The following is a 23543-nucleotide window of genomic DNA, read 5'->3' as shown; positions in this document are numbered from 1 at the left end:
TTTGCGACGCAATTTTCTTTGTGTTATGTGATCATGGAACTCACATCCTTACAGTATTTTACCAAACTTTCAGTCAGGTAACACTGCAATAACACTGTAGATACAAAAGTTGGATCTTTATTTGTAGTTATAAAAAGTTGATTTGGGCGTCACAATACAAATGACATCCAATCAAAAGTCCCGACAAGTGATTTTTGATTGGTCACTGACCATCTCTTTCAGGATATTTTATAAACAAAACAATTCAATGATTTCCAATTGCTTTTTTTTCTTCTTTTTTTTTTCAAATATTCCTTGAAAATGTCAGAATTGTCTGTCATACCTATACTGGGAAAGCCATTAAATAGCCTCTATTTCCAAGTCGCAAAATTTTACTGATGTGAAGATTTTTTGTATAACACATCTAGGTAAATCTGTACGAGTTTTGGATCAAATCAGCTTATAAATCATACGTAACCATGTCTGCATTATAATGATGTAGGGTGTGAAATAGACGCGCGCGACGAGCAATGTTTGTAATACTGATACTGCATGTGGATGAGACTGACGCTATATTAGCATAATTATAATACTGATGCAGGTTTTGAATCATTTAAACACTATATTAACATGATTTTTATACTGATACACAGTTTGAATCAGAATGGGAAGACATAAATAAACAGGTCTGTTATGCTGATGTAGGGTGTTTATTAGATTGACTGTACATGTATGTAAACAGGTCTGTGATGCTGATGTAGTTTGCCTATACATATATAAACAGGTCTGTGATGCTGATCTAGATTGACTATACATATATATAAACAGGTATGTGATGCTGATGTAGATGGACTATACATATATAAATAGGTCTGTGATGCTGATGCAGATGGACTATACATATATAAACAGGTTTGTGATGCTGATGTAGATTGACTATATAGATTGACATTATAAACAACCTGTAGATTATCTACATTCTTCAAGTCTAATGCACCAGTTGAAATGAGCTAAGGGAAGCTAACTAACTATAGATGGACTATACATATATAAACAGGTCTGTGATGCTGATGTAGATGGACTGTACATATATAAACAGGTCTGTGATACTGATGCAGATGGACCATACATATATAACCAGGTCTGTGATGCTGATGTAGATGGACTATACATATATAAACAGGTCTGTGATGCTGATGTAGGGAGTTTATTAGATTGACTATAAATATATAAACAGGTCTGTGATGCTGATGTAGATTAACTATACATATATGTAAACAGGTCTGTGATGCTGATGTAGATTAACTATACATATATGTAAACAGGTCTGTGATGCTGATTTAGATTGACTATACATATATAAACAGGTATGTGATGCTGATGTAGATGGACTATACATATGTAAACAGGTCTGTGATGCTGATGTAGATTGACTATACATATATATAAACAGGTATGTGATGTAGATGGAGTATACATATATAAACAGGTCTGTGTTGCTGATGCAGATGGACTATACATATATAAACAGGTCTGTGATGCTGATGTAGATTAACTATACATATATGTAAACAGGTCTGCTATGCTGATGTAGGCTGTTATTAGATTGACTATATATATATATATATAAACAGGTCTGTTATGATGATGTAGATGGACTATACATCTACGTAAACAGGTCTGTGATGCTGATGTAGGGTGTTTATTAGATTGACTATAAATATATATACAGGTATGTGATGCTGATGTAGATGGACTATACATATATAAAAAGGTTTGTGATGCTGATGTAGATGGAGTATACATATATAAACAGGTCTGTGATGCTGATGCAGATGGACTATACATCTATGTAAACAGGTCTGTGATGCTGATGTAGGGTGTTTATTAGATTGACTATAAATATATAAACAGGTCTGTGATGCTGATGTAGATGGACTATACATATATAAAAAGGTTTGTGATGCTAATGTAGATTGACTATACATATATAAACAGGTCTGTGATGCTGATGGAGTATACATATATATAAACAGGTATGTGATGCTGATGCAGATGGACTATACATATATAAACAGGTCTGTGATGCTGATGTAGATAGACTATACATATATATTAACAGGTCTGTGATGCTGATGTAGATGGACTTTACATATATGTAAACAGGTCTGCTATGCTAATGTAGGGTGTTTATTAGATTTACTCTTAATATATTAACAGGTCTGTGATGCTGATGTAGATGGACTATACATATATAAACAGGTCTGTGATGCTGATGGAGTATACATATATATAAACAGGTATGTGATGCTGATGTAGATGGACTATACATATATGTAAACAGTCTGTGATGCTGATGTAGATTGACCATACATATATATAAACAGGTCTGTGATGCTGATGTAGATGGACTATATATAAACATATAAACAGGTCTGTGATGCTGATGTAGATGGACTATTCATATATGTAAACAGGTCTGCGATGCTGATGTAGATGGAATATACATATATAAACAAGTCTGTGATGCTGATGTAGATTGACCATACATATATATAAACAGGTCTGTGATGCTGATGTAGATGGACTATACATATATAAAAAGGTTTGTGATGCTGATGTAGTAGGGTGTTTATTAGATTGACTATAAATATATATACAGGTATGTGATGCTGATGTAGATTGACTATACATCTATATAAACAGGGCCGTGATGCTGACAGGTCGGTGATGCTGATGTAGATTGACGATACATATATAAGCAGGTCTGTGATGCTGACAGGTCTGTGATGCTGATGTAGATTGACTATACATCTATTTAAACAGGTCTGTGATGCTGATGTAGATTGACGATACATATATAAGCAGGTCTGTGATGCTGATGTAGATAGACTATACATCTATTTAAACAGGTCTGTGATGCTGACAGGTCTGTGACGCTGATGTAGATTGACTAGTCTGTGATGCTGACAGGTCTGTGATGCTGATGTAGATTGACTATACATCTATTTAAACAGGTCTGTGATGCTGACAGGTCTGTGACGCTGATGTAGATTGACTATACATATATGTAAACAGGTCTGTGATGCTGATGTAGATGGACTATACATATATATAAATAGGTATGTGATGCTGATGTAGATGGAGTATACATATATGTAAACAGTCTGTGATGCTGATGTAGATGGACTATGCGTATATATAAACAGGTCTGTGATGCTGATGTAGATTGACTATACATATATATAAACAGGTCTGTGATGCTGATGTAGATGGACTATATATATGTAAACAGGTCTGTGATGCTGATGTAGATTGACTATACATATATGTAAACATGTCTGTGATGCTGATGTAGATGGAGTATACATATATGTAAACAGTCTGTGATGCTGATGTAGATGGACTGTACATATATAAACAGGTCTGTGATGCTGATGTAGATTAACTATACATATATGTAAACAGGTCTGCTATGCTGATGTAGGCTGTTATTAGATTGACTATATATATATATAAACAGATCTGTTATACTGAAGCTGGGTGTGAATTAAACTGATGTTACGTAAACAGATATGTTATACTGAAGCTGGGTGTGAATTAAACTGATGTTACATAAACAGATCTATTTTATGCTGACACTAGTTATGAATTAACCATTGTGATCTCGCGAGGCATACTTATGAAATATTCATAAACTTGGCATACGTTTACCTTAATACACTGAACATTTTTTGACGTTCAGAGAAAATAATCTAAACAACCTCTGAATCTTATTAACACATGTTGCTACTACTCTATGGTATGACAATGGAGATGAGATGATAAATATTTGAAAAAGTTAATGATGTTTTCCTTTGTTATTAGTTGTTTACTTTTCCTATATTACGGCATGATATATTAAATAAGTTGGATAACTATTGTATCTGTAGCAATATGTTAATAATCCTCCCGTCTCTATACAATAAGATAATTAGAGTAAGCTTAACATGGTAGGGAACTTCTGCTTTCTCGACGACAACCGTCATTTAATTCTAGGTCAAATCCAATGTCACCAACTCAAAACGAGAACCGGGGTAATGACAATTAAACAAGACACACTTCTTAGCATAAAAAATTCGACTTTTTCACACTCAATGAAATCGTATATTTCTCAATGAGCCTACCATGAAATGGTCACAGTTTTCATCAACTTGCATCTCTGGAAACCCCTCGTAGTAAGTTGTATGGATTTCCTGAAGTGTGTGTCCTAGTCAAGAGTGAATTGTGTGTTTGCTGTTTCTGTTAATCCTTGCCACTCTGTCATGAGCATGCTTGTCCTCGATATCTTTCAAACGATCTACAAAAATGTCGCCAGTTTTCAGGAAAATGTTTAGATTCTGGGTTCAACTTTTCCCATTCTAGAATATTCCAGCTTGTTTCATGACAGTTTGCGACCTTACACCATTTTATCTTACATTCCTCTGTTCAGCTTTAATATTGCAGTCGATATCAAACTGAAGCACACAATGGTAACATGTACCTAATGGACTTTGGATTTTTTTTACTCGCCCAAAAAATAAATTTGGGGCCAGCCAATGAGGTTCCCCACTATCCTTTATTGTTCATGTATACTTTTGAAACTGATCAGTTTAACAAAATGGCCTACCGGCAGCCATCTTTGATTTTTGACATTGAAGGTTTGTTAGTATTATATCTCAGGAATAACTTGAGGGATATTTCTCAAATTTGATGTGTAGGTTCCCCTTGATCCCTCGTTGTGCATGTTATATTTTGAGACTGACCATAAACACAAAATGGCGAAAGGAAGAACTGAACAGATCTTTCTCATATTGCAATGATCGATTCTATTTCTTTTACATTAAGTACTGTACTAGTAAATATGAGAAATGACAAACTCACTTTGAAGGTTGGCTTACATACACATTAGTATTAAGTTAAGATCAAAAGTTACCTCAAGGTGCATTTACTGTTAACATGAAACAGAATAGAGGAAAGAAGAGAAAAGATCGAACTGACAAAGAACTAATGATGATGGTACAATGGTGGGCGCCAAGATCCCTCTGGGATCTCTTGTTTAGCTTTCATCTGGCGACCAAAAAAACTATGATTTTAACTTAAAGCAATTCAATGTTAAAATTAATCTTTGTGGAATACACAAATCTCATAAAAACAATACATTTGAATACAGTGAGTATTCGTTTTGAGGCTACATTACAATTTAAATACCTGTTAATCTGAATGTCATATCATTAACGTTTTAGTTTCTTGTGTTCATACTTGAATACTCTTCTTAAATAAATAGAAATAAGACATGGATTCGATAAAGTTTTACTGAAGCTGAGTATACAGTCCGCGTCACATTTCTAAAGGATTACACTCTAGCGCAGGACATATAGCCACAAGTAACGAGTGCTTATCCGCCGGGCACCTGCTGTCTCGTCGGCCAACACTGTAAGGGGATATGTTTCAGTGGATGTTAACATTTCATATCTGTAAAGGTATTCTGAGGAACTAAATTATTAATAACTATTTCTTAATGGTAATCTGATACACTGCTGTTTCACCTACAATTAATGTATACAGGAAATTACTAATTAGAATGGAAATATTTCACACCGTAATTAATTTGAATTGTAAAAACAAAGGTCTTGTGTGTATAAAGGTCCGGAGTGAGTGGCGTAATATATGAGTTGTTTCAGACGTGACGAGGGAGAGAGCTCGGTGGACGAGCTATATATGTCGGTCCAGTTCAATTTTACCACGAACAAGATGGCGAACCGGTGGTCGAAATTTGGAATCATTTTGTGTATTATGATATTTCATATTTGCAAATCTAGTGCACATTTCCGAAGACAACGTATTTCCAAACATAGCGGACCGGTGTGGAATTCTGCTTCCGGAAACTCGGGGGGGTTGCCAGTGGGAAACAATGGAGGTTACCTACCCGCACCAACTCCAAAACCTTATGTTCAAACTAGGACCGTGTCCAGTGGACAAGACTTTCCACAGCAAGGAAACGCTCAGACTATGGTAAGTTGACAGCGTTTATACTATTTAACAATACGTTTTGTTGACAAAGTATTTAGAGACTGATGACCATACACAAAATGCATGGTATGTATGGTGTTACCACTACAACCACTATGCCAAGTCTCCATACTTGGCATACGTATAAATACAACTATACTGATACGGTAAATATATTCATATTTGCATACTTACGATAAACGTTTTTATATTTGTATACTGAAACGTTAACGTTTTCGTATTTGTATACTGATACGGTGAACGTGTTTATATTTGTATACTGATTCGGTGAACGTTTTTATATTTGTATACTGATACGGTGAACGTTTTTATATTTGTAAACTGATACGGTGAACGTGTTTATGTTTGTATACTGATATGGTGAACGTATTTATATTTGTAAACTGATACAGTGAACGTATTCATATTTGTATACTGATACGGTGAACGTGTTTATATTTGTAAACTGATACGGTGAACGTGTTTATATTTGTATACTGGTACGGTGAACGTGTTTATATTTGTATACTGGTACGGTGAACGTGTTTATATTTGTATACTGGTACGGTGAACGTATTTATATTTGTAAACTGATACAGTGAATGTATTCATATTTGTATACTGATACGGTGAACGTGTTTATATTTGTAAACTGTTACGGTGAACGTATTCATATTTTTATTTGTAAATTGATACGGTGAACGTGTTTTTATTTGTAAACTATTACGGTGAACATGTTTTTGATACGGTGAACGTGGTTATATTTGTATACTGATACAGTGAACGTGTTTATATTTGTATACTGATACGGTGAACGTATTCATATTTGTATACTGATACGGTGAACGTGTTTATATTTGTAAACTGTTACGGTGAACGTATTCATATTTTTATTTGTAAATTGATACGGTGAACGTGTTTTTATTTGTAAACTATTACGGTGAACATGTTTTTGATACGGTGAACGTGTTTATATTTGTATACTGACACGGTGAACAAGTTTATATTTGTATCCTGATACGGTGAACGTGTTCATATTTATTTACTGATACTATAAATTTATTTATATTAGTATACTGATATGGTGAACGTGTTTATATTTGTAAACTGATACGGTGAACGTGTTCATATTTATTTACTGATACTATAAATTTATTTATATTAGTATACTGATATGGTGAACGTGTTTATATTTGTAAACTGATACGGTGAACGTGTTCATATTTATTTACTGATACTATAAATTTATTTATATTAGTATACTGATATGGTGAACGTGTTTATATTTGTAAACTGATACGGTGAACGTGTTCATATTTATTTACTGATACTATAAATTTATTTATATTAGTATACTGATATGGTGAACGTGTTTATATTTGTAAACTGATACGGTGAACGTGTTTATATTTGTAAACTGATACGGTGAACGTATTCATATTTTTATAATGACATGGTGAACAAGTTTATATTTGTAAACTGATACTATAAACTTGTTTATATTAGTATACTGATACGGTGAACTTGTTTGTATTTGAATACTTTTACAATTTACGTATTGATATCTATATCCCAAATACGGTAAACGTATTGCTATTAGTATTAATATTTCCGCGTTTTGACGAAAAGTTTTGAGATACACAGATAACAATTTTTATTATTACTTTCTTTGTATTCAGGGATTCAGTGATATTTTAATTAAGTATGATAATTTATTAGCGCTTTCCATATTAGCTCAGTTTATCAAAACAATATTACCACTGAAAATAAACGAATTGACATAAGTATGCATTTAGACCTGTGGTCTTTTCAATTTATGTAAATATTTTGTTTAAAGAATGACAAATGTAAGCCACGCCCATATATTAAAAGTTGATGGTAATGACTGAATTGATGAAATTACGCTTGTTCTTTTGTTGTTAAAAGTTTGTTGAATAGTAACCGAAATTTTAAATAGGTTTTCTTGGTTGTAATATTCTTAAAATGTTTTTTCGACCACAATGGAATAAATATTTTCTATGTTATGATGGATGTATATTTTTGTCGTCTCATTCATAATTTAATCAGATCTCAATACCACTTGACTGTCGTATATAATTAACAGTAACTCATACTTATTACAACGTTGTAATATTAAACTGAAATATATTCTTGTTTTATTAAACTTTTAACATTATATATTCAGTTAAGTAGTGTTGATGTTATCTCTTCTCTGGACATTATCATTATGCTGCTAAGCGTGGGTGATTTCTGACTGTTTACCATTTGTTGTGGCAAAGATCCAACGAGTCGTATGCTGTTTTTCTCTCAATACATTGATCGCCATAGGAAATGTAACATGATTACTAAGGATATCAAAAGACAGATTCTATTTATTTTCGGCTTTATTTTTCTATTGGAATTGGCAATGTTTTTCAATGTCATAATTACCACTCAATTACCCAAAATATCTGATTTGTCATAGTTTTCAGTATAAACAGTGTGGTTGTAGAGAGGATCGAGCCGAAGGGTGTTTATTTCTGCATCCGGGACCGGAGCGTCACGAGAGGCATTGATGGAACAGATGAGGAAAATGATCAAGGAACAGCAAGAGCGTATTCGGCAACAGGGTGGCAACGGAAAATTTACCATAACAAGTCATACCTCCCACATAATACATGGGGCTCCACAGATAGTCCAGGGCCCGAAATCTCTGCCTGTGGCGCCGCCGCCGCCTCAGCAACCTTACAAGAGTTCGAAACCATTGACACAGTCGAAGTTTACTAAACAGGAGAAGGCAACACTACTGCAGTACCATAATGATGTAAGACAGAACCTGAACCCTCCCCCAAAGATTATGGAACATATGGTAAGTGACGCAGCTGTTCTAAGATTGTTTAAATAGAGACTGTGTAGTGCTACCCTTCAACTAGAATACTAATTGCAAATTTAGGAGACAATTTCTATTCATAAATGGTGTATATGGTGACAGGAATAAGCCACCATAATTATGCATGTGTATTTATATTTCGATCAATCATTGTTTAGCTTAGCATTTTCTTATTATAAAGGAAATACATTACTTAAAAGCTACAAAAAAATAACAATTGTTTATTCAGGTACACGATAGACACTAAATCAGTAAACAGGAATACACGCCTTTCTGTATCAGAAAGCAGGTTTTCCTTTTCTAAGAACGATATAGCAGTCATTATAGAATTCTACATGAAACGAAATCCTATATCATCTTGTATATGGAACGCAATGTTAAATAGTTTTCAACATGAAATGTCTTCCAAATATCTCCATGAAACGCAATGTTTTATAATCTTGTAAATGAAATGCAATGTCAAATCATTTATGTGAAATGAAAGGTTAGATTTTCTCAGTGAATCGTCTTGTCAAAATATTTACATGAAACGCAATGTTAACAAATCTTATTGATGAAACGTCTTGTCGAATCTTCTACGTGAAATGTAATGTTAAAATAATATCACTGAAGCGCCTTGTCAAATTAACGTCTACGTTCAATACGATGTTAAACACAGAACTGTATTTACTCGATGACATAGCTTAAATTATCTCTCTCACCTTGGTATCAAATAGTACCTGGCTGTCATATGTATCACCTACTAGTATCTTTGTTTAGTCCGATCTTTTAAGCCCTCTTTATTACCATCACAACATTCATTATACTACATGACTCACACTTACGTCTCTCTGTCAAATGCTACGCGATGTTTGGAATCTAGACACCCTCAAACATGTTTATATGTCTTTCATTTGGCAGATTCTTAACATGTTTCAGTCATCATTACTACCTGATTTTCAATTATGGGACTTCAATGATTGCCAGGGTAAAAAGACATGTTCACTTGTCTTTGTGGCAGACATTTTGTATTGTATATGACATAGGAAATCATGATGTATGTCGTTTGTGGTCGTATGTGCCTCCGGTTTTCAGATAGATTTTACTTCTATTTTGGCGTCTAACTCATCTCCGAAATCCACGGATTTTGCTTTCGATATATCTTCTATACATCGTGGGAATATTTCCTGACGACTTGAAAGCTCTGTACACGACATCTTTCCAAGGAAACGTGTAGAGTAGTTTGGGTATTTTGATGTACGTAAACGGTACTGCGCGTTAACATTACGGTAAAGCTGGCCGGGTTTTAGACTTGTGTAGCTCCTACGTCAACTTTAGAGGAAAGATATCAGCCTGGCAAGTGGTCAGGGAGTTTATACTTGAAAACAACCAAATAACTAACCGCATGCATTCCATTTTGTCATGACAATTTCGAAGAGTGTAGGAAATATATATATGTGAATCCAGAGCGTAACCCTGAACTTCAAAGATGGTGTCTCCTCATTTTCTTTTTGTGGTATTTTGTTCCTGTGTGTTGGTGCCATTTATTTCGTATAACTACATTGTAAAGTACATGAAGCACAGTTTCTACAGAGCCATTCGCTCTATAAAATAAAGCTTTCATCGGGATACATCGCTTGTCTATAACAATTGTTTGCAGTCGCCGAAGTCCGTGACACTTTTTTTGAAATCACAATAGAAAATCATGTCCAATTTTCTGGATAGGTTTTGCCAACCAGCATTTTAAGTCTTGGAAGTGAAATGTCTGTTGGACATCCTGCGTTTCCCCCAGGATCACAATAATTGTAAAGCTAGCAAATCACAAACTAAGAATTAATAACACACACACACAGGTAGAGCTATCACTAAAACCAAAATGTCAACTAGGTAAACTTTAATAAGGAATACATGGCGCTGCTGTGAGCACGTATGTAACTGTCGTCATTGATGTTAAAATACAGAAATGGAGTGATGTGCTGGCGGGAAAGGCGCAGGAGTATGCAGAGAAGTGTGAGTGGAGGCACAGTGACAAGGGTGGTCGGAGAGATAAACTCGGCTACCGGTTTGTCGGGGAAAACCTCTACATATCAACGTGTAAGTTGTGCACATAGCTACCTTTATGACATGCTAGTTGACATAAGTAAGACGTGTATCTTGTGTACATAATGTCATTCTGGCATAGGTACCTTTCTGATGTGTAATCAGCGAACATAGATAACGTGTATCTTGTGAACATAAGTACTTTTATGATGTGTTATGGTTGTAAATAGGTTTTCTTCTGACGTGAAAGCTGTGTAAATGTTTACCCTTACGACGCGTGATTGTACATAAGTACCCTTCTGACCTGTATCTTTTGTACAAAGTACCCTTTTGGCGCATAAGTGGTGTCAAAAGCTACCCTTTTTACGGGAAAGTTTTTTAAATACGTTCCGTTTTGCCGTGTAAATTGTATACATTGGTTCCATTCTGGCGAGTAATTTGTGTACATAGCTACACTTATGACATGTGATTTGTGTACATAGCTACACTTCTGATATGCAATTTGTGTACATAGCTAAACTTCAAGCGTGTAGTTTGTTCATATAGGTACACTTCTGACGCGCTATTTTTGTACATTATTACACTTTTGACGCGATATTTGTGTACAGTGGTAATCTTTTGACGTGTAATTTGTGTACATAGCTACACTTCTGACGTATAATTTGTGTACATAGCTACACTTCTGACGTATAATTTGTATACATAGCTACACTTCTGACGTGTAATTTGTGTACATAGCTACACTTCTGACGTATAATTTGTATACATAGCTACACTTCTGACGTGTAATTTGTGTACATAGCTACACTTCTGACGTATAATTTGTGTACATAGCTACACTTCTGACGTATAATTTGTGTAGATAGCTACACTTCTGATGTGTAATTTGTGTACATAGCTACACTTCAAGCGTGTAGTTTGTTTATATAGGTACACTTCTGACGCGATATTTGTGTACAATGGTAATCTTCTGACTTGTAATTTGTGTACATAGCTACATTTCTGACGTATAATTTGTGTACATAGCTACACAACTTACATAGCTATGTCTCAGCACGCGCCGCATCATTATCTGCGTTTATTTAATGAGAATCATAAGTTTTGTAGGAACAATCATTTACACGTTTAGCGAATTTCATTGATATTGTGTGTAAGACTGAACGCGACCCAAACATGCTATGTAATCTATGTTACAGTCCAGTTATAGTCAGCACGATGCTATGTAATCTATGTTACAGTCCAGTTATAGTCAACACGATGTTATATAATCTATGTTACGGTCCAGTTATAGTCAACACGATGTTATATATCTATGTTACGGTCCAGTTATAGTCAACACGATGTTATATATCTATGTTACGGTCCAGTTATAGTCAACACGATGTTATATATCTATGTTACGGTCCAGTTATAGTCAACACGATGTTATATATCTATGTTACGGTCCAGTTATAGTCAACACGATGTTATATATCTATGTTACGGTCCAGTTATAGTCAACACGATGTTATATATCTATGTTACGGTCCAGTTATAGTCAACACGATGTTATATAATCTATGTTACGGTCCAGTTATAGTCAACACGATGTTATATATCTATGTTACGGTCCAGTTATAGTCAACACGATGTCATATAATCTATGTTACAGTCAAGTTATAGTCAACACGATGCTATGTAATCTATGTTACGGTCCAGTTATAGTCAACACGATGTTATATAATCTATGTTACGGTCCAGTTATAGTCAACACGATGTCATATAATCTATGTTACAGTCCAGTTATAGTCAACACGATGCTATGTATTCTATGTTACAGTCCAGTTATAGTCAACACGATGCTAACTAATCTATTTTACGGTCCAGTTATAGTCAACACGATGCTATGTAATCTATGTAACAGTCCAGTTATAGTCAACACGATGCTATGTATTCTATGTTACAATCCAGTTATAGTCAACACGATGCTATGTAATCTAAGTTAGAGTCCAGTTATAGTCAACACGATGCTAACTAATCTATTTTACGGTCCAGTTATAGTCAACACGATGTTATATGATCTATGTTAGTTATATGATCTATGTTACAATCCAGTTATAGTCAACACGATGCTATATGATCTATGTTACATTCCAGTTATAGTCAACACAATGCTATGTAATCTAAGTTACAGTCCAGTTAAAGTCAACACGATGTTATGTAATCTAGGTTACAGTCCAGTTATAGTCACCACGATGTTATATGATCTATGTTACGGTCCAGTTATAGTCAACACGATGTTATATGATCTATGGTACAGTCCAGTTATAGTCAACATGATGCTATGTAATCTATGGTACAGGTCAGTTATAGTCAACATGATGCTATGTAATCTATGTTACAGTCCAGTTATAGTCAACACGATGTTATGTAATCTATGTTACAGTCCAGGTATAGTCACCAAGATGTTATATGATCTATTCAACACGATGCTATGTAATCTATGTTACAATCCAGTTATAGTCAACACGATGCTATGTAATCGATGTTACAGTCCAGTTATAGTCAACACGATGTTATACAATCTATGTTACAGTCCAGTTATAGTCAACATGATGCTATGTAATCTATGTTACAGTCCAGTTATAGTCAACATGATGCTATGTAATCTATGGTACAGGTCAGTTATAGTCAACATGATGCTATGTAATCTATGTTACAGTCCAGTTGTAGTCAACACGATGTTATATGATCTATGTTACGGTCCAGTTATAGTCAACACGATGTTATATAATCTATGTTACAGTCTAGTTATAGTCAACACGATGTTATATAATCTATGTTACAGTCTAGTTATAGTCAACACGATGTTATATAATCTATGGTACAGTCCAGATATAGTCAACACGATGTTATATGATCTATCTTACAGCCAGTTATAGTCAACACGATGTTATGTAATGTATGTTACAGTCCAGTTATAGTCACCACGATGTTATGTAATCTATGTTACAGTCCAGGTATAGTCACCAAGATGTTATATGATCTATTCAACACGATGCTATGTAATCTATGTTACAGTCCAGTTAGAGTCAACACGATGCTATGTAATCTAAGTTACAGTCCAGGTATAGTCAACACGATGTTATATAATCTATGGTACAGTCCAGATATAGTCAACACGATGTTATATGATCTATCTTACAGCCAGTTATAGTCAACACGATGTTATGTAATGTATGTTACAGTCCAGTTATAGTCACCACGATGTTATGTAATCTATGTTACAGTCCAGGTATAGTCACCAAGATGTTATATGATCTATGTTCCAGTCCAGTTATAGTCACCAAGATGTTATATGATCTATGTTACAATCCAGTTATAGTCACCAAGATGTTATATGATCTATTCAACACGATGCTATGTAATCTATGTTACAATCCAGTTATAGTCAACACGATGCTATGTAATCTATGTTTCAGTCCAGTTATAGTCAACACGATGTTATACAATCTATGTTACAGTCCAGTTATAGTCAACACGATGCTAACTAATCTATTTTACGGTCCAGTTATAGTCAACACGATGCTATGTAATCGATGTTACAGTCCAGTTATAGTCAACACGATGCTATGTAATCTATGTTATTTATGTAGTTTGTTTATATAGGTACACTTCTGACGCGATATTTGTGTACAATGGTAATCTTTTGACGTGTAATTTGTGTACATAGCTACACTTCTGACGTATAATTTGTGTACATAGCTACACAACTTACATAGCTATGTCTCAGCACGCGCCGCATCATTATCTGCGTTTATTTAATGGGAATCATAAGTTTTGTAGGAACAATCATTTACACGTTTAGCGAATTTCATTGATATTGTGTGTAAGACTGAACGCGACCCAAACATTACAATGTAATCTATGTTACAGTCCAGTTATAGTCAACACGATGCTATGTAATCTATGTTACAGTCTAGTTATAGTTATAGTCACCACGATGTTATATGATGTATGTTACAGTCCAGCTATAGTCACCACGATGCTATATGATCTATGTTACAGTCCAGTTATAGTTAACACGATGTTATGTAATCTATTTTACAGTCCAGTTATAGACAACACGATGTTATGTAATCTATGTTACATTCCAGTTATAGTCAACACGATGCTATGTAATCGAGGTTACAGTCCAGTTATAGTCAACACGATGTTGTATGATGTATGTTACAGTCCAGTTATAGTCAACACGATGCTATGTAATCGATGTTACAGTCCAGTTATAGTCAACACGATGTTATATAATCTATGTTACAGTCTAGTTATAGTCAACACGATGCTATGTAATCTATTTTACAGTCCAGTTATAGTCAACACGATGTTATGCAATCTATGTTAAAGTCCAGTTATAGTCAACACGATACTATGTAATCTATGTTACAGTCTAGTTATAGTCAACACGATGCTATGTAATCTATGTTACAGTCCAGTTATGGCCAACACAATGCTATGTAATCTAAGTTACAGTCCAGTTAAAGTCAACACGATGTTATGTAATCTATGTTACGCGATATTTGTGTACAATGGTAATCTTCTGACGTGTAATTTGTGTACATAGCTACACTTCTGACGTATAATTTGCGTACATAGCTACACTTCTGACGTATAATTTGTGTACATAGCTACACAACTTACATAGCTATGTCTCAGCACGCGCCGCATCATTATATGCGTTTATTTAATGGGAATCATAAGTTTTGTAGGAACAATCATTTACACGTTTAGCGACTTTCATTGATATTGTGTGTAAGACTGAACGCGACCCAAACATTACAATGTAATCTATGTTACAGTCCAGTTATAGTCACCACGATGCTATGTAATCTATGTTACAGTCCAGTTATGGCCAACACAATGCTATGTAATCTAAGTTACAGTCCAGTTAAAGTCAACACGATGTTATGTAATCTATGTTACAGTCCAGACACGATGTTATGTAATCTATTTTACAGTCCAGTTATAGACAACACGATGTTATGTAATCTATGTTACATTCCAGTTATAGTCAACACGATGCTATGTAATCGATGTTACAGTCCAGTTATAGTCAACACGATGTGATGTAATCTAAGTTACAGTCCAGTTATAGTCAACACGATGTTATGTAATCTATTTAACAGTCCAGTTATAGTCAACACGATGTTATGTATTCTATGTTACAGTCCAGTTATAGTCAACACGATGTGATGTAATCTAAGTTACAGTCCAGTTATAGTCAACACGATGCTATGTAATCTATGTAACAGTCCAGTTATAGTCAACACGATGTTATGTAATCTATGTTATAGTCCAGTTATAGTCACCAAGATGTTATATGATCTATGTTACATTCCAGTTATAGTCACCAAGATGTTAACTGATCTATGTTACAGTCCAGTTATAGTCAACACGATGTTATGTAATCTATGTTACAGTCCAGTTATAGTCACCAAGATGTTATATGATCTATTTTACAGTCCTGTTATAGTCAACACGATGCTATGCAATCTATGTTACATTCCAGTTATAGACAACACGATGCTATGTAATCTATGTTACAGTCCAGTTATAGTCAACACGATGCTATATGATCTATGTTACAGTCCAGTTATAGNTTACAGTCCAGTTATAGACAACACGATGTTATGTAATCTATGTTACAGTCCAGTTATAGTCAACACGATGCTATGTAATCTATGTAACAGTCCAGTTATAGTCAACACGATGTTACATGATCTATGTTACAGTCCAGTTATATTCAACACGATGTTATGTAATCTATGTTACATTCCAGTTATAGTCACCAAGATGTTAGATGATCTATGTTACAGTCCAGTTATAGTCAATACGATGCAATTTAATCTATGTTACAGTCCAGTTATAGTCAACACGATGCTATGTAATCTATGTTACAGTCCAGTTATAGTCACCAAGATGTTATATGATCTATTTTACAGTCCTGTTATAGTCAACACGATGCTATGTAATCTAAGTTACAGTCCAGTTAAAGTCAACACGATGTTATGTAAGCTATGTTACAGTCCAGTTATAGTCAATACGATGCAATTTAATCTATGTTACAGTCCAGTTATAGTCACCAAGATGTTATATGGTCTATGTTAAAGTCCAGTTATAGTCAACACGATGCTATGTCATCTATGTTACAGTCCAGTTATAGTCACCAAGATGTTATATGGTCTATGTTACAGTCCAGTTATAGTCACCAAGATGTTAGATGATCTATGTTACAGTCCAGTTATAGGCAATACGATGCAATTTAATCTATGTTATAGTCCAGTTATAGTCAACACGATGCTATGCTATCTTTGTTACAGTCCAGTTATACTCAACACGATGCTATGTAATCTATGTTACAGTCCAGTGATAGTCACCAAGATGTAATATGATCTATGTTACAGTCCAGTTATAGGCAATACGATGCAATTTAATCTATGTTACAGTCCATTTATAGTCAACACGATGCTATGTAATCTAAGTTACAGTCCAGTTAAAGTCAACACGATGTTATGTAAGCTATGTTACAGTCCAGTTATAGTCACCACAATGTTATATGATGTATGTTACAGTCCAGTTATAGTCAACACGTTGCTATGCACTCTATGTTACAGTCCAGTTATAGACAACACGATGCTATGTAATCTATGTAACAGTCCAGTTATAGTCAACACGATACTATGTAATCTATGTTACAGTCTAGTTATAGTCAACACGATGCTATGTCATCTATGTTACAGTCCAGTTATAGTAAACACGATGTTATATGATCTATTTTACAGTCCAGTTATAGTCAACACGTTGCTATGCACTCTATGTTACAGTCCAGTTATAGACAACACGATATTATGTAATCTATGTTACATTCCAGTTATAGTCACCAAGATGTTATATGGTCTATGTTAAAGTCCAGTTATAGTCAACACGATGTTATATGTTCTATGTTACAGTCCAGTTATAGTCACCAAGATGTTATATGATCTATTTTACAGTCCTGTTATAGTCAACTCGATGCTATGTAATCTAAGTTACAGTCCATCTAAGTTACAGTCCAGTTATAGTCAACACGATGCTATGCTATCTTTGTTACAGTCCAGTTATAATCAACACGATGTTAAATGATCTATGTTACAGTCCAGTTATAGTCAACACGATGTTATATGATCTATGTTACAGTCCAGTTATAGCCAACACGATGTTATATAATCTATGTTACAGTCCAGTTATAGTCAACACGATGTTATGTAATCTATGTTACAGTCCAGTTATAGTCAACACGATGCTATGTAATCTATGTTACAGTCCAGTTATAGCCAACACGATGTAGTCACAAACAATGAACACAAGCACAGTGCACTGGTCATGTTATTTTTTTTTTTATAAACAATTTACATTTCACACCTCCTTATCACATAATCGTTTTCTTATCCGACATGTCAACAGACCAGTGCGATTACCCTCATTGTATATATTGGATAACAATGGCCACAGCAGTCAGCCAATAACATTTAATAGTCATTTGTACTTATAACTACAATGAAAAATATCACCTGCGCTGGACAGAAACAGATTTAAGTACAGTGAGGTGAGTTTACAAAATTACAAAGTCTTAAAACATCTGGCTCCTACTTACCATTAAGTTCCCGTTGTGGTATCATACTTCTCTAAATAGTTAGATTACTGCTTTATATAAAACAAGAATGTAAATATTTTATCCACATACACGTACATGCATGGTTTTAAATAAAAGAAATTGTATAAATCTCGAAACCATAAGTAGAAACAAAATAAGATAATCAATAGATATATTTGAAAGAATATTTTTATAAATGTGAGTCGAATATGATATTATGCAAACCCATATCGTTAACAGCTAGAAGTGATTAAATAACATTTGTAGTGAAACACTAATAGCAATATTTAATTGTCGTCCGTAACAACATTCCCTATATCCTCCTTTCATGATTGTTTTAGTGTACAGTTAACCAATAAATTGCCTTATAAAGCCGTCATAGTGATGTTTTCTGTACTTCTAATATGTATGGTATGTGCATTAAGATACATGGTTTGTGTCAAAAGGGGCGTTTGTATAACGTTTCTTAGAAAGTTTCACATCAATTTGATTTAGTCACCAGGTATCTTGAACAAACGCGTTTTAGTTTTTCATCCTAACAAAAAAAACATATTGAAGAAAAAATTGACAACATTAGATCCAGTTAATAATCTTTTCTCGTTTTATTTTTTCAACTTTAGGAATGTATCAAAAACAGCAAATACACTGTCCATCATTAAAGATAAAAAAAGATAAAGTGTAACATATGTCGTTATATTCCATTGTAGCCTATGGTGTGACGAAAAGTGTGAAGAGCTGGGCAGACGAGAAGGCGTATTACGATTACTGGGCAAACACATGCGTCCCTGGTCAACAGTGTGGACACTACACACAGGTAAATAACAAGACTTAGAGTGATGGATGCACCATGGCAGTTTACAAGGCCAATTGGAAGGCCAAATTCAAACTATGTTAACATGCTTTAGGTGTATATCTACACTTATGTACTAGTACGTACTCCATAACAATATCTTTATTTTCTAATATGTTAATTATATATATATGACAATGTTAACAGATTAACAGACAGTGTCTCATAATTCTTAATAAAGAATACACATCAGAATGGGGTGAATGGGTATGTGTGGTTATTCTAATACATGCACAATTTGATGTTTTCTGATGTGTGACACTTTAATAAACATATTGAATTAAATTAATAAAACACATCAAAACGTGTTTTAACCTTACATTATTGATGATCAAAAATAATTTACCTGTACATTTTACATCTTACAAACCGTACTCTCAGGAACTTGTCAATACAAATTAATGTTTTCATTACATGGGACATTCATAACAAAAAAGCCACACATACTATTTAGCCATGTATAAGTTCATGATTACTTCCCTATCAAGATAGTAAAGTAACAACTGAAAGTCCTACAGTAGAGACAAACTGTAAATCGCAGTTTTTCTAGTTAAAATTCTACGATGAATACTTATGAACTGTCGAATATCCAGAACAGAATAAAACTGTTAGCAGACACAAAGCTTAGCGTGTTATTGGATTGTAACAGAAAAGCGTATTGGTGAATCGGCGCATTCACAATAAATGTGATAGGATATATATACAGAAACAGCAATTATCGCAATTATAATTTAGGGCCGTATTTAAGGCACAAAAAGCACTAACATCAGAAATACCGCTAACATATGTACGTTGACAGTATTAATAAATCATCAAACAGGTGATTACCCTGAACCAAATCTCCCTTTCTGTTACATCAATACAACATATTATCAAAGCACACATTGTTGTTATTAATGACACCTAGTAGTTTATAAATACATAGTTGATGTACTAAGTCATCATAAAATGAAGATAAAAGAAAATTATTGATATCTAACGTCTCTATAATATGCAACTCGGGGCTCTCTTTTTATGTACTCATATTTTTGGTTCAAGATTTCTTATTTTGAATTTTCTTACATTTACTTTACAACACATTAAATGCATGTGTAAGAAGTACGATACATAGTATACAGTATTATGCAATCAAAATGTCTTGTTTTACTTAAAGTTTTAGTTAAGTTAATATATATGTGATGGCTAGTTGACACATATGCAGCAATATAAGACAGCGTTCTATATCATCTCTTTACAACATGCAAATTGATATATATGTTTTGTTTTATGGACTTTTTAGTAAAGGCTTCATGACTCGGGACTTATAACTGCGCTCCTGGCGCTAAAATATATTTGGAGGTACCTCAATGCAAACAAATTTTTATTAGCAGGAACAGAATAACAATATAAACTACACTTGTCCTAAATATGAGATACACATTAGCCTCGACTTGTCCTAAACATGAGATACACATTAGGCTCGACTTGTCCTAAACATGAGATACACATTAGCCTTAACCTGTCCTAAACATGAGATACACATTAGCCTCGACATGTCCTAAACATGAGATACACATTAGCCTCGACTTGTCCTAAACATGAGATACACATTAGGCTCGACTTGTCCTAAACACGAGATACACATTAGCCTTAACCTGTCCTAAACATGAGATACACATTAGCCTCGACTTGTCCTTAGCCTCGACTTGTCCTAAACATGAGATACACATTAACCTCGACTTGTCCTAAACATGAGATACACATTAGGCTCGACTTGTCCTAAACACGAGATACACATTAGCCTTAACCTGTCCTAAACATGAGATACACATTAGCCTCGACTTGTCCTAAACATGAGATGCACATTAGCCTCGACTTGTTCTAAACATGAGATACACATTAGCCTTGACTTGTCCTAGACATGAGATACACATTAGCCTCGACTTGTCCTAAACATGATGTAAACAGTCAGCTATACGACTACATTCAAAGTTTGGCTTTCAGATGATTTGGGGAACAACAAACATGGTGGGCTGTGGAATTCATTTCTGTAAGAAGGTGGAGTTCTGGAGACGTGGTGACGCTTACTATGTCGTCTGCAACTACGGACCTGGGTAAGACATGCTGTGCATGCTTATTTCAGTACGTTAGCACGGTTTCGATGTATTTCTTGTTCGATGAACAATGTAAATGATGCTATTCAAGTTTAGATACTTTACAACAGCACGAAACACTAAATATTTATATTTACTGGCTTAAATCTTAATGGTATCACAAAGTATGGAAATCAAATTTATTCGTCCTGTTTCAGAGGAAATATTAATGGGGCACGTCCATATGAGGCCCAAACACGGACCAGTGGTAATAGTGGCGATAACAGAAGCAGTGGAAACAACTGGAACAGTCAGACAAGCAGAAGCAGAAATACCCAGGATAGTTGGAACGGTCAGATGAATACCGGCAATAGTGGAACTAACTGGAACAGTCAAAATAATGGGATACCTAGTAATTCTGCTAACAAATGGAATAGTGTTAGCACCGGTACAGGTGGACAACAGGTAATCAGTGAAGCACGTGGTCATCATAAACCCACAAATTCCAAGAAGACGATTATAACACATACAAAAACTAGCAACAAGAATGTAATAAGCAGAGTAAGCAGAAGGAAAACGCGATCTCGCCGTCGTCGTCGCCGCCGTTAGGGGTACGAGACCAAGGGGTTTAACTGTTATTACAAGGGGGATGTAACATGCGTTACCTTATGTAGCCATCAAAGATTACTATTATTGCAATTATACATCACGAGTTTTGTTATTATTGCACTACTGATTTAGGTAGCAGTCCGTAGTTTCTATGCCATGGGAAGTCGTTGAATGTTAAATGTCCCTTAGTCATATGTTCAGTATTTTGGGCAAATTAGCTCTATTATGTTTCAATTCGAACAAATGCCGATATTAAATTTGAAAATCAAATGAGTTTGCATGGTAGAAAAATAATGTTAGGAACTCGCCTTTATTAAAATAAAGACGAAAACAAAATATACAGAAAGAAATGAGATAAGTAAAGAAATTTCAACTTCATTTATCCTTCTTTTATTGTTTGAGACAATATGAAGAGATGTTTTGTTAAAAAACAACATGTTATTGCCTACTCTATAATCTAGCGCGTATAAGTGAGGTATTTGCAAGGTAAATCAACACTAAAAACTGTGTACATTATCTGGACTGCTACCTTAATCTAATTTTTGTTTGTTCCTCCTAAATGCCAGATATCTGATATGATATTGATATGATATTGTGAAAATATGGTTAAATCCTTTCAAAGTTGGCTAAAACATGCCATCAGCACTTTATGAGTGGTTTTACGCTTTTAATGTTACCCAGTAGAGGATAGCAGTCGCATCTTAACCTATGGAAAAACAAAACAAATAACCGTTTATTAATATTTGTTACAATATGTTTCATGCTCGTTTTATCGCAGAAAGGTGGACAGATAACGTGAGGTTCTCACGGATATGGCCTGATACCTACTATATTTGAATGGTGTCAAAATGTGTACATTAAAATGTAAAATAAAGAATTCTGTTAGTTTCTTCTGGTTTTGGATTTCTTTACACAATACGGGCTCAGATATGAGGACATTGAAGATGGTTTATCAACCACCACATGCTTGAGGGCGAGAGTACCACCGTAAGAAAAGATTCTGTCAACTTATCATTATGCTTATGCAGACGAAATATAAAAGAAAGTAACATTCGGTAAAGAAGAATATGACAGCAATATTTACCAACATTTCATGTATATATCATATAATGCAATACGTATGTGGAAAGGTTTGTAAAAGATTATGCTACCTTTCAGCCGAAATTATGCTTAAATAATGATGTGTGAACGTGTCGTTTCTGTTTCGTACACATGTAAACGTTTTGTCAATTATTCCTGGCGGCTTTGATAGTTGTTTGTATGAACAGTCGATAGCGTACAAGTAATGCCTATTATCGATTATAGAATGCATTATATCATATACTTATGTGCGCTGTAAGTATATGCACATTTTATTTTATTGACGAATCATTCATATTTTGTTTCCTATTGTCATTTAAAACAGTTTCTCTACTATCAGACATCTGTCGAAGTAATAAAATTCGC

The 23543-nt window shown here is 34.4% G+C and overlaps 1 protein-coding gene across 1 annotated transcript; it reads left to right on the top strand.

Annotated features, from left to right (window-relative positions):
- The first annotated feature begins 5411 nt into the window (after positions 1-5411).
- Positions 5412-22985, top strand: LOC110467269 (cysteine-rich secretory protein LCCL domain-containing 2-like). Its single transcript, XM_021524325.1, has 6 exons — positions 5412-6012; positions 8501-8857; positions 10819-10951; positions 19274-19380; positions 21400-21509; positions 21707-22985. Exons 1-6 carry the CDS (start codon positions 5668-5670, stop codon positions 22095-22097), a joined length of 1443 nt encoding a protein of 480 aa, XP_021380000.1. The 5' UTR covers positions 5412-5667; the 3' UTR covers positions 22098-22985.
- Positions 22986-23543: the final 558 nt, after the last annotated feature.

Source organism: Mizuhopecten yessoensis, unplaced genomic scaffold (assembly GCF_002113885.1).
Source record: "Mizuhopecten yessoensis strain PY_sf001 unplaced genomic scaffold, ASM211388v2 scaffold11169, whole genome shotgun sequence".
In the NCBI taxonomy this organism is placed as follows: Eukaryota; Metazoa; Mollusca; class Bivalvia; order Pectinida; family Pectinidae; genus Mizuhopecten; species Mizuhopecten yessoensis.
Note: the sequence above shows the minus strand (reverse complement) of the source record. Positions and strands in the feature narration are given on the sequence as shown.